At 36.8% G+C, this 16,955-nt stretch overlaps 2 protein-coding genes across 2 annotated transcripts in view; one reads left to right on the top strand and one right to left on the bottom strand.

Annotated features, from left to right (window-relative positions):
* LOC117337019 overlaps positions 1-12,040 on the top strand; it is a 35,899-nt gene extending 23,859 nt beyond the window's left edge. The window contains exon 4 of the mRNA XM_033897768.1: positions 8,816-12,040. Coding sequence (XP_033753659.1) covers positions 8,816-9,126 — 311 coding nt within the window. The 3' untranslated portion in view covers positions 9,127-12,040. The remainder of the gene's footprint in view (positions 1-8,815) is intronic.
* A 91-nt stretch (positions 12,041-12,131) lies between these two features.
* LOC117316268 (A disintegrin and metalloproteinase with thrombospondin motifs 3-like) overlaps positions 12,132-16,955 on the bottom strand; it is a 47,059-nt gene continuing 42,235 nt past the window's right edge. Inside the window, exon 23 of the mRNA XM_033870841.1 lies at positions 12,132-14,939. Within this exon, the coding sequence (XP_033726732.1) occupies positions 14,815-14,939 (125 nt within the window). The 3' untranslated portion in view covers positions 12,132-14,814. The remainder of the gene's footprint in view (positions 14,940-16,955) is intronic.

The following is a 16,955-nucleotide window of genomic DNA, read 5'->3' as shown; positions in this document are numbered from 1 at the left end:
CCTGAAATGTACTGGAATGTTTTCAGTGACACTTCCCAACTTCTTTTTCACTAGTATCCCCAGTATCTGTCATGAAACGCAGTAGTGCGCCAAATGTAGATTGTGGAAATCAGAACCCGCTACAAATACAAAGCTACAGATTTTACAGTCGCTAAACGACATCAATGGTTCTTGTATGTTTGTAAAAGAAGCGACAGGGGGCAAGCAGGTTACATAGCTATATGTATACACAGTATAGCACACACAATGCATTTTTGTGTTTGCACATTTTTGATCACAGGGAAAATTCACTGCATGGTCTGACAAGCACTTAGATTCAACCTCTCTTATCCAACCTCAACCATATAGATTAATATCGTCAATCTATTTCTCTCATGGTCCAGTGCACAAACTAATAAAAACCCTTTGTAAAATTAACAATGAACTGCGTATTTACACTGTAATACAATGTACTCTACTGCTTGGAGAAAAGCAGTGTACATCTACTGCTAGGTAGTATATAGTGTACATCTACTGCTAGGTAGAATATAGTGTCGTTCTACTGCTAGGTAGTATATAGTGTACATCTACTGCTAGGTAGAATATAGTGTACATCTACTGCTAGGTAGAATATAGTGTACATCTACTGCTAGGTAGAATATAGTGTACATCTACTGTTAGGTAGAATATAGTTATTCTACTGCTAGATGGAATATAGTGTCGTTCTACTGCTAGGTAGAATATAGTGTACATATACTGTTAGGTAGAATATAGTGTACATCTACTGCTAGATGGAATATAGTGTCGTTCTACTGTTAGGTAGAATATAATATACATCTACTTTTAGATGGAATATAGTGTCGTTCTACTGTTAGGTAGAATATAGTGTACATCTACTGCTAGATGGAATATAGTGTCGTTCTACTGCTAGGTAGAATATAGTGTACATCTACTGTTAGGTAGAATATAGTGTACATCTACTGCTAGGTAGAATACAGTGTACATCTACTGTTAGGTAGAATATAGTGTACATCTACTGCTAGGTAGAATATAGTGTACATCTACTGCTAGGTAGAATATAGTGTACATATACTGCTAGGTAGAATATAGTGTACATCTACTGCTAGGTAGAATATAATGTACATCTACTGCTAGGTAGAATATAGTGTACATATACTGTTAGGTAGAATATAATATACATCTACTTCTAGGTAGAATATAATGTACATCTACTGTTAGGTAGAATATATTGTACATCTACTGCTAGGTAGAATATAATATACATCTACTGCTAGGTAGAATATAGTGTACATCTACTGCTAGGTAGAATATAATGTACATCTACTGCTAGGTAGAATATAATGTACATCTACTGCTATGTAGAATATAGTGTACATCTACTGCTAGGTAGAATACAGTGTACATCTACTGCTAGGTAGAATATATTGTACATCTACTGCTAGGTAGAATATAATGTACATCTACTGCTATGTAGAATATAGTGTACATCTACTGCTAGGTAGAATACAGTGTACATCTACTGTTAGGTAGAATATAGTGTACATCTACTGCTAGGTAGAATATAGTGTACATCTACTGCTAGGTAGAATATAGTGTACATATACTGCTAGGTAGAATATAGTGTACATCTACTGCTAGGTAGAATATAATGTACATCTACTGCTAGGTAGAATATAGTGTACATATACTGTTAGGTAGAATATAATATACATCTACTTCTAGGTAGAATATAATGTACATCTACTGTTAGGTAGAATATATTGTACATCTACTGCTAGGTAGAATATAATATACATCTACTGCTAGGTAGAATATAGTGTACATCTACTGCTAGGTAGAATATAATGTACATCTACTGCTAGGTAGAATATAATGTACATCTACTGCTATGTAGAATATAGTGTACATCTACTGCTAGGTAGAATACAGTGTACATCTACTGCTAGGTAGAATATATTGTACATCTACTGCTAGGTAGAATATAATGTACATCTACTGCTATGTAGAATATAGTGTACATCTACTGCTAGGTAGAATACAGTGTACATCTACTGCTTGGTAGAATACAGTGTACATCTACTGCTATGTAGAATATAGTGTACATCTACTGCTTGGTAGAATACAGTGTACATCTACTGCTTGGTAGAATACAGTGTACATCTACTGCTAGGTAGAATATAGTGTACATCTAATGCTAGGTAGAATATAGTGTACATCTACTGCTAGGTAGAATATAGTGTACATCTACTGTTAGGTAGAATATAATGTACATCTACTGCTAGGTAGAATATAGTGTACATCTACTGCTAAGTAGAATATAGTGTACATCTACTGTTATGTAGAATATAATGTACATCTACTGCTAGGTAGAATATAGTGTACATCTACTGCTAGGTAGAATATAGTGTACATCTACTGCTTGGTAGAATACAGTGTACATCTACTGCTATGTAGAATATAGTGTACATCTACTGCTTGGTAGAATACAGTGTACATCTACTGCTAAGTAGAATATAGTGTACATTTACTGCTAGGTAGAATATAGTGTACATTTACTGCTAGGTAGAATATAGTGTACATCTAATGCTAGGTAGAATATAGTGTACATCTACTGCTAGGTAGAATATAGTGTACATCTACTGCTAAGTAGAATATAGTGTACATTTACTGCTAGGTAGAATATAGTGTACATTTACTGCTAGGTAGAATATAGTGTACATCTACTGCTAGGTAGAATATAGTGTACATCTAATGCTAGGTAGAATATAGTGTACATCTACTGCTAAGTAGAATATAGTGTACATTCACTGCTAGGTAGAATATAGTGTACATCTACTGCTATGTAGAATATAGTGTACATCTACTGCTAGGTAGAATACAGTGTACATCTACTGCTAGGTAGAATATATTGTACATCTACTGCTAGGTAGAATATAATGTACATCTACTGCTATGTAGAATATAGTGTACATCTACTGCTAGGTAGAATACAGTGTACATCTACTGCTTGGTAGAATACAGTGTACATCTACTGCTATGTAGAATATAGTGTACATCTACTGCTTGGTAGAATACAGTGTACATCTACTGCTTGGTAGAATACAGTGTACATCTACTGCTAGGTAGAATATAGTGTACATCTAATGCTAGGTAGAATATAGTGTACATCTACTGCTAGGTAGAATATAGTGTACATCTACTGTTAGGTAGAATATATTGTACATCTACTGCTAGGTAGAATATAGTGTACATCTACTGCTAGGTAGAATATAGTGTACATCTACTGTTATGTAGAATATATTGTACATCTACTGCTAGGTAGAATATAGTGTACATCTACTGCTAGGTAGAATATAGTGTACATCTACTGCTTGGTAGAATACAGTGTACATCTACTGCTATGTAGAATATAGTGTACATCTACTGCTTGGTAGAATACAGTGTACATCTACTGCTAAGTAGAATATAGTGTACATTTACTGCTAGGTAGAATATAGTGTACATTTACTGCTAGGTAGAATATAGTGTACATCTAATGCTAGGTAGAATATAGTGTACATCTACTGCTAGGTAGAATATAGTGTACATCTACTGCTAAGTAGAATATAGTGTACATTTACTGCTAGGTAGAATATAGTGTACATTTACTGCTAGGTAGAATATAGTGTACATCTACTGCTAGGTAGAATATAGTGTACATCTAATGCTAGGTAGAATATAGTGTACATCTACTGCTAAGTAGAATATAGTGTACATTCACTGCTAGGTAGAATATAGTGTACATCTACTGCTAGGTAGAATATAGTGTACATCTAATGCTAGGTAGAATATAGTGTACATTTACTGCTAGGTAGAATATAGTGTACATTTACTGCTAGGTAGAATATAGTGTACAAATCTACTGCTAGGTAGAATATAGTGTGCATCTAATGCTAGGTAGAATATAGTGTAAATCTACTGCTAGGTAGAGTATAGTGTACAAATCTACTGCTAGGTAGAATATAGTGTACATCTAATGCTAGGTAGAATATAGTGTACATCTACTGCTAGGTAGAGTACAGTGTACATTTACTGCTAGGTAGAATATAGTGTACATCTAATGCTAGGTAGAATATAGTGTACATTTACTGCTAGGTAGAATATAGTGTACATCTACTGCTAGGTAGAGTATAGTGTACATTTACTGCTAGGTAGAATATAGTGTACATCTACTGCTAGGTAGAGTACAGTGTACATTTACTGCTAGGTAGAATATAGTGTACATCTACTGCTAGGTAGAGTATAGTGTACATCTACTGCTATGTAGAATATAGTGTACATCTACTGCTATGTAGAATATAGTGTACATCTACTGCTAGGTAGAATATAGTGTACATCTACTGTTAGGTAGAATATAATCTACATCTACTGCTAGGTAGAATATAGTGTATTCTACTGCTAGGTAGAATAGTGTACATCTACTGCTAGGTAGAATATAGTGAAATTTACTGCTAGGTAGAATATATTGTATTCTACTGCTAGGTAGAATGTAGTCTACATATACTGTTAGATAGAATACAGTGTACATATACTGCTTGGTAGAATACAATTTACATTTATTGCTTGGTAGAATATAATGCATATTATCAGCTTAGAAGAAGAAAATCCATATTGAAAAAATAGATGCATTCACTTACACTTACTGTCTAATATAATACATCTAGATGGATCTAATAGATACACCGCCGTATAAAGAGATGTTTGTTTGCACAGGGTAGTGACTTCCTCATTAAACAACAATGGCTCTTCCCATGATGTTGATAGACAATTGGGTAGAGTATCTTGCAAACATCCAGCAAATCAAAGGACGGCGGTTGTTGTCAGCTTCCTGAGAATCGCAAACCTCCTTAGTTATAGACCAAACCACTCTAGGTAGGGACCAGATTAACTCAGGTAAGGGACAATATCGCCTCAGGTAGGGACCAAACTACCCCAGTAGGGACCAAACCATAACAACTAGGGACCACAACCCCCCTCCCCCAGGTAGGGACCAAATCATCTCAGGTATGTACCAAACCGCCTCAGGTAGGCACAAAACCACCTCGGGTAGGCACAAAACTCTTCGGGTAGGCACAAAACCCTTCGGGTAGGCACAAAACCACATCGGGTAGGCACAAAACCACCTCGGGTAGGCACAAAACCACAACGGGTAGGCACAAAACCACCTCGGGTAGGCACAAAACCACAACGGGTAGGCACGAAACCACCTCGGGTAGGCACAAAACCACAACGGGTAGGCACAAAACCACAACGGGTAGGCACAAAACCACAACGGGTAGGCACAAAACCACCTCGGGTAGGCACAAAACCACAACGGGTAGGCACAAAACCACAACGGGTAGGCACATAACCACCTCGGGTAGGCACAAAACCACAACGGGTAGGCACAAAACCACCTCGGGTAGGCACAAAACCCTTCGGGTAGGCACAAAACCACCTCGGGTAGGCACAAAACCACAACAGGTAGGCACAAAACCACCTCGGGTAGGCACAAAACCACAACGGGTAGGCACAAAACCACCTCGGGTAGGCACAAAACCACCTCGGGTAGGCACAAAACCACAACGGGTAGGCACAAAACCACCTCGGGTAGGCACAAAACCCTTCGGGTAGGCACAAAACCACAACGGGTAGGCACAAAACCACCTCGGGTAGGCACAAAACCACCTCGGGTAGGCACAAAACCCTTCGGGTAGGCACAAAACCACAACGGGTAGGCACAAAACCACCTCGGGTAGGCACAAAACCACCTCGGGTAGGCACAAAACCACCTCGGGTAGGCACAAAACCACCTCGGGTAGGCACAAAACCACAACGGGTAGGCACAAAACCACCTCGGGTAGGCACAAAACCACAACGGGTAGGCACGAAACCACCTCGGGTAGGCACAAAACCACCTCGGGTAGGCACAAAACCACCTCGGGTAGGCACAAAACCACAACGGGTAGGCACAAAACCACCTCGGGTAGGCACAAAACCCTTCGGGTAGGCACAAACCACCTCGGGTAGGCACAAAACCACCTCAGGTAGGCACAAATCCACCTCAGGTAGGCACAAAACCGCCTCGGGTAGGATTTAAATCACACCAGGTAAGGACCAAATCACTCACGGTATGGGCCAAACCGAATATTCATATCTTCACCCATCCGAGATGCATTATTTGACTTTATATCGGTAGACAGAATAAATTAAGTCCTAGGTAGGGAGCACATCACTACTGTAATCGTATCAGATATTGATACACGGCTAAGGGAAAGCCTTTTCCTTATAATTTGCACAAAGGAAGAACTTCTCGTTTGTATTGTATACATTGTACATACGCTACCAACACAGATGTCCTTAGAAACAGAGGGCATTGTTTCCTTTCAGATAACTTCAATAAAAAGTGTCATTGCCAACCGAGTTTCTGAATCCAGGCAGATTGTTAAGGTCTGGCATATTATGTACAGGCTCAGCGTTATACATAATTCATTCGCTTGGCACATACACCGTTATTCCTGAATTTCAAAATGACGCAGTTTACATTCTGAATAACAATACCCCAGTCGATATTTGTAACTTTTTAATCAAAGAGAATTTAGAAGGAGGATTAAACATAAAAATAGACATACATGACTGACTATGTATCGGCGTGTGATCAAAGTCATTGACATCTGCTTCTTCACAGAAGAAATACACATGGAGACGACCCTTGGCAAGAGCTTGTGCATCATAAATGTTTTTGAAACGTTCCCTCGTGTAATATATTTTACAATCACCAATTGCAGAGTTTGTCGGAGTTCTGTTCTACCTTTTCTAGAAGAGCTTAATATGCAGGCGTAATTGGGGAGACATTTCGATCCGACCCGAGTGTGGTTTGTTTCATCATTTGTCAGTCTGTTCGTGTTTAAATTACACATCTGACAAGAAACGGGCTTTACCAGACATGCACGTTCTAAGAAAAGTGTTTACGCCAATGTCGTTTTACGCATATATGGTTTATATGACCTTAGCTAGTTCTATGACGCAAACCAGGACTAGATTCCTTGCTTTCATTTAGTTACGGTTTATTCTTCTGTCTTTGTTAATTTCTTTGAATTTTTTTTTTGTAACATTTTTCTTTGTTTAATCTTTCTTTTGTGTCTGTTATTGATCTAAACCTTTGTTCTCTTGAACCTTTTTAATTGTTTTTTGTCCATAGTCTGTCACCTCCATATATAGCGAACAGTGCCGGTACGAGTGTACTTTAGATCTCCAGATAGTCGTCACGGTTATACGCTGTCAGTCAACTGTACTAATCAAAGTCTATATATGGCAGGCAATTTTACCTTAAATAGTCAAACCTGTTTTGACCCTGGTCGATATAAAGCATACTCCCTCAACCGCAAAGTAAGCATAGAAAAATCTATCTTCTTGTCAGCCGTGAATTTTTCCCGTTTCACACTGGCAGCTGTGCAGAACGGATCGCGAAATCATTATTAGATACCATCGCACAGGAATTATAATTATAGAAACGTTGACTTAGATCAAAAAGGAGATAAGATAAAATTAAACTAGTGCATAGGCGGTATATATCTTGTAGATATTTTAACACGGTGAATAGGAGAGTTGTTTATAACACAGGGAATAGGTCATTGTGCTAAGGTTGATGCCAAGACTATCTTTGAGATCAACACAGGGATTTGGGGCAATTAAATTTAGATTTCATATAATACATATGAAGGCCAATTGACTTCTGCTTGAATTAACACCCAGGGGTTAGTCCAATTGATCTTAAGATTTAAACAGAGTATCTTTTTAACACTTGTCCTCAGATGACTACTTTTGCGATGACGTTGAAGTCTTGTGTTACTGCTTCACGCTCAGCATTTTGGAGTAGGACACTTGCTTATCAGTATAATGTGACCAGGCAGGGTGCTTGAGTGATGTGACACTATAGAATCGACATCAAACACAAACATACCACAGCGTCCAAAACACACACACACCCACCATATGCATGCAGCTTCAGTGAGATAGCACTATCAAATCAGCATCGGGCCCGTGTTGTTGCAGGGAAACACGCACATGCAGCTGCCCGCAAAACATCCAACTCATCACACACCTGTACCTGACAAACAGGGGAAACCATCCTTAAATGACCTTAGTAACTGATAGGACGTTAACACTACAAAACAATATAAACGCAGGTTCACATGTAACCACTATAACAGCGTCTGCGTGCGATGTAGGAGGCGACTAATGTGAGGCTCTCTGCAAAATCGGACTCGTCTGTTGTGTCTACATTTTGGGGACATTTAAGAGACGAATGCTAATCTGCGCCCTCATTACAACACATTTGTTCCTAAGTTTGATCTTTCCTCTCATTTATATCTTGTAGTATATTCTCTTGTCCCCTAGACACCAGCTTTCATATGGCAGTGACAATTGTGAGGGCGTCGAGCCCGAAACGAACAATTTAAATTGTTTAACATCCTCTTCATTCTGTTCAAAGCTGCGACTTTTTCATTTCTCAATGAGTACTCCAACCACGGCTTCACATAAACGAACTGCGAAACTGCCACCGGTAATGTTACAAAAACCGGTACTGTAATGAATGAAGTTATATAAATGTTGTGTTCAAATTGGATAGACAAAGATTAATTTGTAGTTAGATTTAACAATGCACTACGGGGGCCCACGCGTGTCTAATACAATGAGAAATATTCTAATTCCATGCATATTGTGTTTCGATTAATGTTTTGAACTCTACATTCATAGGCACTGGCTAAAATGATGCTGATGACTTCTTTTGCAGGTCTACTTTTGACACTAGCGATAGCCCTGTTCCATGGTAAATGTCACATCCTTCGTCGGACGGAAATACTGGCAGGCTACCTCATACCTCACAAAAAGGTCATCAACGAATCCCGGACTTACAGCTTCGGCTGGTCGTTTGGGCTTGCCTGGATTTGTGTATTTCTGTGTTTTACGTCATCATTTGTGTGGTTGTACAAGGCACAAGATCCTCGTCACTCCCGTAGCCCGGGTTCAAACTACGTTAGACATAGAACCTACACAAGTCCTGATTACGTCACATATATGGACGAAAATGATATTTTTGAATGAAAAGTCTACCTTTTTTCCCTTTTTTATGGAGAAAAAAAAACAACATTTTTATTCCTTTTTATGAATATCTAAAGAAATTTCGCGCATGTGAACTGTGTGAGATTTTTTTTATAAATTATATTTAATGCAATACATTCTTACTATATTCCGCTTTGCACTGTAGAAAATATACCAAAATGAAGCAAACATTTGTTTTCTATTACATATATATATATAAATGGTATATAATATATATGTATGTATTTACAGACACATATTTAAATCTAAATTGCAATATTAAGGTTATAATTTGTGTATAACAGCAATATTGAGTCTCATTGCCCAACAAATATAGACACAATATCATTATATTGACAATGATGCTTACATATGAATATGAATAACTATTTTATCATACACTTTGTATATAAACTAATGAATGTTGTGAGAAATCAAAAACAACTCTTGTACATATCTACATTAACTTTTGTTAAAAAATCATTTTGTATGATTGAATTGAGAATAATCAAAAGCATCTTTCTTGCATTATATATAATTATGAAGGTGGGTTTCCAGTATTCCCGTATAATGCTCGCCGGCGTTGCTACGTTCGCGAAAAAAACCGCTTCCCAATCATATAAACAGTATACCAGGAGCAATACATTCAGAAAGCAGACAAAATGTAGATTTTTTTCAGCAAGTCTTTTTTTCTTTCTTTGTTCCGATTTTTTAAAGCTCAAATGTTATAAGTTATTAAAAAAATTAACTTATTAAATTTTGACCACTTAACATCTAGAAATCTAGATACCCTTATGTATGTGTTTACCTTGCCCCAGTCAAACAGTACAGAAATCTTTTTTCTTTACTATTACTGTATAACTATTTCCATGGAAAACAGTTTCGTAGTGGTCTCTACCGGAAGCAACCGGGAGTAATACATCCCATAATGCTATATGTCTCTAAAAAGTCGGTTCTTCAGAGTGTTGCATTCACATGTAATAACAAATCATTTTATTATTTTGACGTCGCATAGAAATAATGTAAGACACAGTATTTATATGCACTTCTGCTAGTCCTAAAAACACATTTTCAGCAATAGCAGCTTCTTCTAAGATACATCTATTGGATATCTTCACTTAGGATCTCTGTTCTTCTGGAATTGTTCCTGACCAAATCGAAGGCATATTTGATTGGTGTCTGGAAATATATCCTAACCAATCACTAAACTGATGTATTTCTTTTGAAGAGCACAGAGGCGCGGCAAACAAGATCATAGTCGTTTGTCATACATCAAATTATCAAACTAGTCTTTTTGTTTTACCACCAGTTGGCGCTGACTGAGCCTTCAATTTTACCCTCACAATTTCAAATGGCGCAGGGAGTGAAATTGAACTTATTGAGTATCGAGGATGAGACTTAGTCGTAAAAAAAATGTTAACGTGCTGCGTGAAAGAAAATCATACAAATGGATTGCCATAAAGCTGGTAAAGGCAAGAAAAAATTAAGTACATTATCATTTGTTCTCATAAAACCACGGTTATATCACAATATTTTCTATGTACACCTATGTTACGGTATCTTTGGTGTTCAGTCACAGGAACATGTTCAATGCCTCCTTGCTACGTCGCCTACACTAACAAGTCAAAGTTGATTCGCCATGTCGACGGTACATGACAATGTGAGACCATGTGTACATTTCATATCGTTAAACGTAGCCACGTACTAAATGAGTCAAAGTAAACTTGGTACGGACCGATTGGAATTTGATATAAATTTGTAGCACGGTGTCAATTTATTCCAGTAAAGGGTCAAGCAAGAATTTATAATTGTTTTAAGGAAGTACTTAACATCCTGGATCAGATGTTTTAACATATCCATGGTACTTGGCCATATTTCATAGTAGACTATACGCACTTCTCATCTCATCCTCGCTATTCCGAAGGTTACGTTTTCGTTCGCTCTCTTCACCTCCGGAATGTGTCACAGTCACGTGAGAAGTGAAAGAAAAATACTATTGCGAGGATCAAAATGGCTGACTTTGAACGTGGGTGTTACTCCTCTGTGATCTTCAAAAGAAACGTATAAGCTTCACGATTGGTCAAGGTTTTTTCCCTGACACTTATCAAGTAGCTTGTTATATGTCTTCGATTTTGCAAGGGATATCTCCGGGGAGCATTACTGATGCCCTCATCGTCGCTAGCAAAGAGTCTACAAAACGAACCCTTGCCTATCATAGGCGGGTACTAATTTAAGCGGTCGTTATCGTATACATGCTACTGGGCCGTGATATCAATTGTCCAGTGTTATGTACTTGTATTCATAGACAATACAATCCCTGACTTCTTCGAGCGGGTGTTACCGTATCAATGATACTGGGCCTATTATCCTCGTGTCTACAACTCATAAAAGTTCTTGGCCTCATCGAGCGATTGTTACTGTACATGTATCCGTGGTGCCGTGCCGTACCAGACTCCATTGCACAACATTATATAGCGTATTCCTGGTCTGTGTTGCGCTTATATTTCTTGTACATGTTTCATATAGACAAAACCATATCCGCTAATGGGGCCGCGCGGGACTCTGATTTTGGAAACTTGTTATATATAACATAACCTGGTTATGCGTAATGTCGGTAAACATCGCTCATCAACTACCAAAGCTATGCATTCATTTAACTGAAGTGTAAATGATGGAGAGAGGGAGTGAGGGATAGAGATAGTATGCAACTGTAGTAAGGCGGATAGAGGATAGAAAAAGACAGAATAAAGAAAAAAAGGAATATGATGGTAAGAAGAATGGAATCTTTTTCAGGGAAAGGGATAGCAAGAGGGTGGTGGCCAGTTGCTCAATTCTTTTAATGATTACACATGTAATTTCCTTTTTGATTTTTATAAGATTGTTACGATTATGAATGCCATTAAAATTAACAAAAATACAAAAAGTTTTGTTTCTTATTTTGCCATTACAATTTATGCCGTCGTTGGTTTATATGATTTTGTATTTACTTAATAATAATGGAAACACGGTTTTATTTCAGTAATTTTAATTGCATCATTTCAAATTTGATCAATATTTACAAAATATACACATATTGTCTCTTTCACGAGACCAAAAATCCCTTTAGCACCACACTTCATACAAATAGTTGAATTGTAAACTTCTACTACAAAACGTATAAAAATGTACACGAAATGTTCAATATAACAAACAAAATTTACAAAATCAATGCAATATCGTCATCAATTTTTAAGGGATTCTAACAAATATAAAATCTTGTTAGATATGTTCACTATTTTGTGTTCAGCACGGTTTTCCAACAGATTTCATCAAAACATTTCAAATATGTATGAAACGTGCTAATTGTTTTATTCATTCTTATTGTCGCCGGTATGACAGTAATGATACCACGCGTATCCCTATCATATTTAACTGCACGACTTTGTCTTTCCAATGCGACTTGAACCTCAAAAATTAAAGAAAAACCATTTCCTCTATAAAGACTATGCTAGTTGTGTCTTAAAACCTAAAAACAGTAGTTCTGTCAATATGTGTATACAAATATTGCCCAAAGCTCAAGGCCCTAGCACTTTGTCTATACAAACCACTACCCTATTTTTGTAGTCTTTTTATTTGTTATCTTGCCCTTCCTGTGATATTTTTGCATGATATATATGTTAAATGTATCAAAATTTTGAATATATGACCTTTCTAACGCAAATTACCCGAATCCAAGTAATATATCGTCAAACAAATTCTAACTCGTTCACATTGAATTACATTTAAGAAGACGATGGGAACTAATTTCAAGGTAATACAATGGAAAACTTACGATCGCGATATATTGAAATTAATGAACGTTTTTTTTCTGATCACAGAATAAATACAGGTACGTCTGCCAATCACTTCATACCGGATCAGGCCTCAATTGATGACAATATTTTTTTACTTTTGTTAATTAATAAGAAAATGATAATCAATTAATATACTCCATGTATCGTAATTTAAGGATCAGATTGGATATTGTTTAGTGTCGACAAACCGTGATGTGATTAATGATGAGAGTACTCCCCTTTTTGTACTTCCATAAAATGAAAACAAAATATATTCAAGTTAGGCCTTATAATTTAATATACTTTACACAATCTATGTAGAAATCTACTTTTATGATGTCTCATTTTCCCCCAGAAATTAGTACGCCATTGTTTCAGACAGCCAAAGCCGACGTTACAATTGGTGACGTCATTTTACGCTATGGACTGATAACATAATTTTTAAGCTACATAATGTAATGAAAATGCTTGATCGAGTTATAAAGCATTACCATGATATATATTATACTGTCAATGTTTTCAATTTTCAAGGATATTATTTCACAATTAACGCTGATGTTTGCGATGTGTGGGCATTTCCTTTATTATCTATATATTTTCTATCCTTTATATAAAACCCGATAATCAATTCCTTATTTTCATGTTTCGTTTGGTATCTGTGTATTTATTTTCCTGTGAACATCAACAAAATGTATAACCTTAAAAATGTATATGGATTTTACATAGCACCACACACTGTATATATGTATACATTGACTCTATAAATATATCATACCAAACCATGTACACAGTATATATAACCCCACATAAACACAGGAAAAAGACAGCTTTGTATATATCAACCTCCTTGATGGACGTAGAAATGGCCATGCTATAATTACCACCATTGGAACGGCGGGAGTACATCAGTCAAATGGTTTCTCCATGTAATGGATTACACTTTCGGTAACGACTTCTTTGAGCTTAAATCGAGTTAGAATTTACGTTTAAAGCAAAGCGTTGGAAATCATAACTACAGTAACACATATTTAAATATACCGGTATGACATTTATTCCTCAAATAAATTGTACACTTTTGCAGATAGAAAAAACGCATTGTACTAGCAAACAGGACGTTGTCAGCCTGCAAAGGCGCGTCATTAATAAAAAAAAAGCAAAGCAACATTTTGATTTTTCAATAAACAGTACCAGGGTCATTTTTTCCTGTTTATCTAATGATATTTGAAACACTTTAAACAATAAAGATAAATAACATCAATAATTATTCCTGTATCGACAAAAATTCTCTTGGTAATTGTTCTAATATATTGTTACCGATTCCAAACCTCTCTGTCTTCGTCCGAATATAGATCAACCCCTAACGTTCACCTTTTGTCCAGCAATTATAATCTGATTTTGTTAAATTACTTTAACACTGGTGTTTATTCCACAAGAGTCATCTGTTTGCTGAAAGTTCCATCGAAACGTAGGCAAATAATTCTCAGTAGTCATCATCTGCATTTGCCCATATGCCCAGCTTATCGTTTATAGGAACCCCTATTTTGTCACAGGTTTTTTTGCCAAAATGCCAACTCTTACATTGACAGCTATGTAACCATAGTCTTTGCTCAAATGTCAAGCCTATCATTGGTGGCTGTCAAACTTTGGCCTTACCCAAAATTCTTCCCTAACACTACAAGCTATGACCCAAATGTTCACACTCACATTCGATGACATTCACCTATTGCATTTATCGCAATTTTCACCCTAACGTTGACAGCCATTCAACCACTGTCTGCCAAAATGTTTACAATAACGTTGACAGCTTTTCAAACACAGCCTTTGCCAAAAAAAAACCTAACACTTACGTTGGCAGCTACTGTTAGGTGTCTGTTGATGTCTAGCCGAGCCGTAGTAATCGCTGACATGTCCTACAACACATTTTTCTGTAGCTCGCGTAGGAACACTTGGCCCTTGAGGCGCGTCGTGGACATGAACGTATTCGATCTTGTACACACCGGCGACCTGAAATGACACCATCAATAACACTAGAACTATAATTAGACCTCTAATTCACATGACCTTTCTCGTTCAGTTTCATGAAAAATACGCGATTGTGGTAGTGGTAGCGGAGGAGGTCTCTATCTCTGTAATTAGTGATGAGAAAAATCGCTGTAAGACTACTACAATGATTGACCATTAAACCCGTATACAAAGAGGAGCTGTGCACTGTAAACCCTTTAAATCTTCAAATATTTTTTTTCTTGGAAATATGTTAAGAAACGAAATTACGTTAGGAAACGTGGTAAGTAAGACATACACATATATGCTGGTCATCACTAGCTAGATTGTAGATGTACATGTAATAATTCACGTTACAACTGACACTGTTTTACGAATTTGAAAAAAAAATGTAATGACCCATCGATCGATTCGTAAATAATCTTAATATTCGAATGTCGTACGGATTTATCTTAAAACTTAATCACAGTAGAAGAAATATTATTTTGCATCTATACAAAATGTTCAAGACAATAGTACAAATGGTGTGTAAAAGAAGAAAATTGTCAAGATTTTATTATTGTAAACTAGACAGTGTGGTCATTGAATTACAAGAACAAAAGAGAATACCGATATACAATATCAAAATCGTAATTCGAACTTTAAAAAATCGAAAGAATGAGGAAATAATATGTATGAAAGTATAACAGAATGATGTTCCTTGAAAAAACATAAGGATAATAAGACCAGGTGTTCCCGAATGGGAAACCGTGACTAGATGTTCTCGAATGGGAAACCGTGATCAGGTGTTCCGGAATTGGAAACCGTGATCAGGTTTTCCGGAATGGGAAACCGTGACCAGGTGTTCCGGAATCGGAAACCATGACCAGGTGTTCTCGAATGGGAAGCCGTGACCAGGTGTTCCCGAATGGGAAGCCGTGACCAGGTGTTCCCGAATGGGAAACCGTGACCAGGTGTTCCCAAATTTGAAATCGAGATCAGGTGTTCCGGAATAAGTGAGCGTCATATAAATTTAAAAAGTGAATTCACATGAAGCTTTGACCTTAAAAGGCAGATATATAAAGCATTGCCAACAATAGACCATCAGTTGCCTTTCTAAATAATCAAAGAGACAATGGATCATAAAGGTGTTTATTTTAAAAGTAAATAAGATACCAGTAAAAAAAAACAACATTTTGTCGATTGAAGAATATTTGAGCTGTCTCGGACAAACTAATGCACCCTGAGCTATAATCCTGTACATAGTGGGAGATGAGACTGGGCGTCAATACTGGGCATCCGCCGACACGGAGGCTACACACATATGATATACGGGTAGGTGACAGATTAGAGGCTACACACAGTGTTAATCTGTGTTACCTATGAAAGGTCAATACAAATGTTAGTCGTTAACAGAAAATTTATTAATCTATTTATCATTTAATATTGATTGTGCTATTAAAATTAATATTGCATAACTTTACCGTAAAATGAAACATCTTTCGTAGTATTTCATTTCCTTACTTGAAATTGATTACTATTATGTTATAATTTCTCATTAACTATTGCCTTAATTGATAAGCATAATCATTCTTCAACTGGTAGCTGCTACCTGTATAGGTATTTACGAATGTTCTTTGCGATTATTGCCTTGAATTACAGCGGTATCTGCAGCGAAAAAGTAATCAAGAACATTGGCAATATAATCCCGTCGTTTAGTGTTTCTTGCCTTAAGCAATTAGTGATACAACTTCATCGAATAATGTCATGGAGACCTGACTGGCGTAATTTAAGGCTGGCCGAATTAATGTTTAGTGCTGTTTCGATAAATATTGATATCAATGCACAGTAATGCCAATTATGAACAGTTTTAATTCAAATAAACTTTCACTTCCTCATTTTAACATCAGAGTAATTCGCTATGGCAGCCTCTTATTCGGTGTATATTGGGCGTCAGGAATTGGTTAACCATCAATAGGAGATCTTTGTGATGACGATACTTTTCGTAAAAGCTATCTAATGAGTAACCTCTCCGAAAAA

The sequence above is a fragment of the Pecten maximus genome, chromosome 1 (assembly GCF_902652985.1).
Source record: "Pecten maximus chromosome 1, xPecMax1.1, whole genome shotgun sequence".
Lineage (NCBI taxonomy): Eukaryota > Metazoa > Mollusca > Bivalvia > Pectinida > Pectinidae > Pecten > Pecten maximus.
This window is presented reverse-complemented; position numbering and strand designations above follow the sequence as displayed.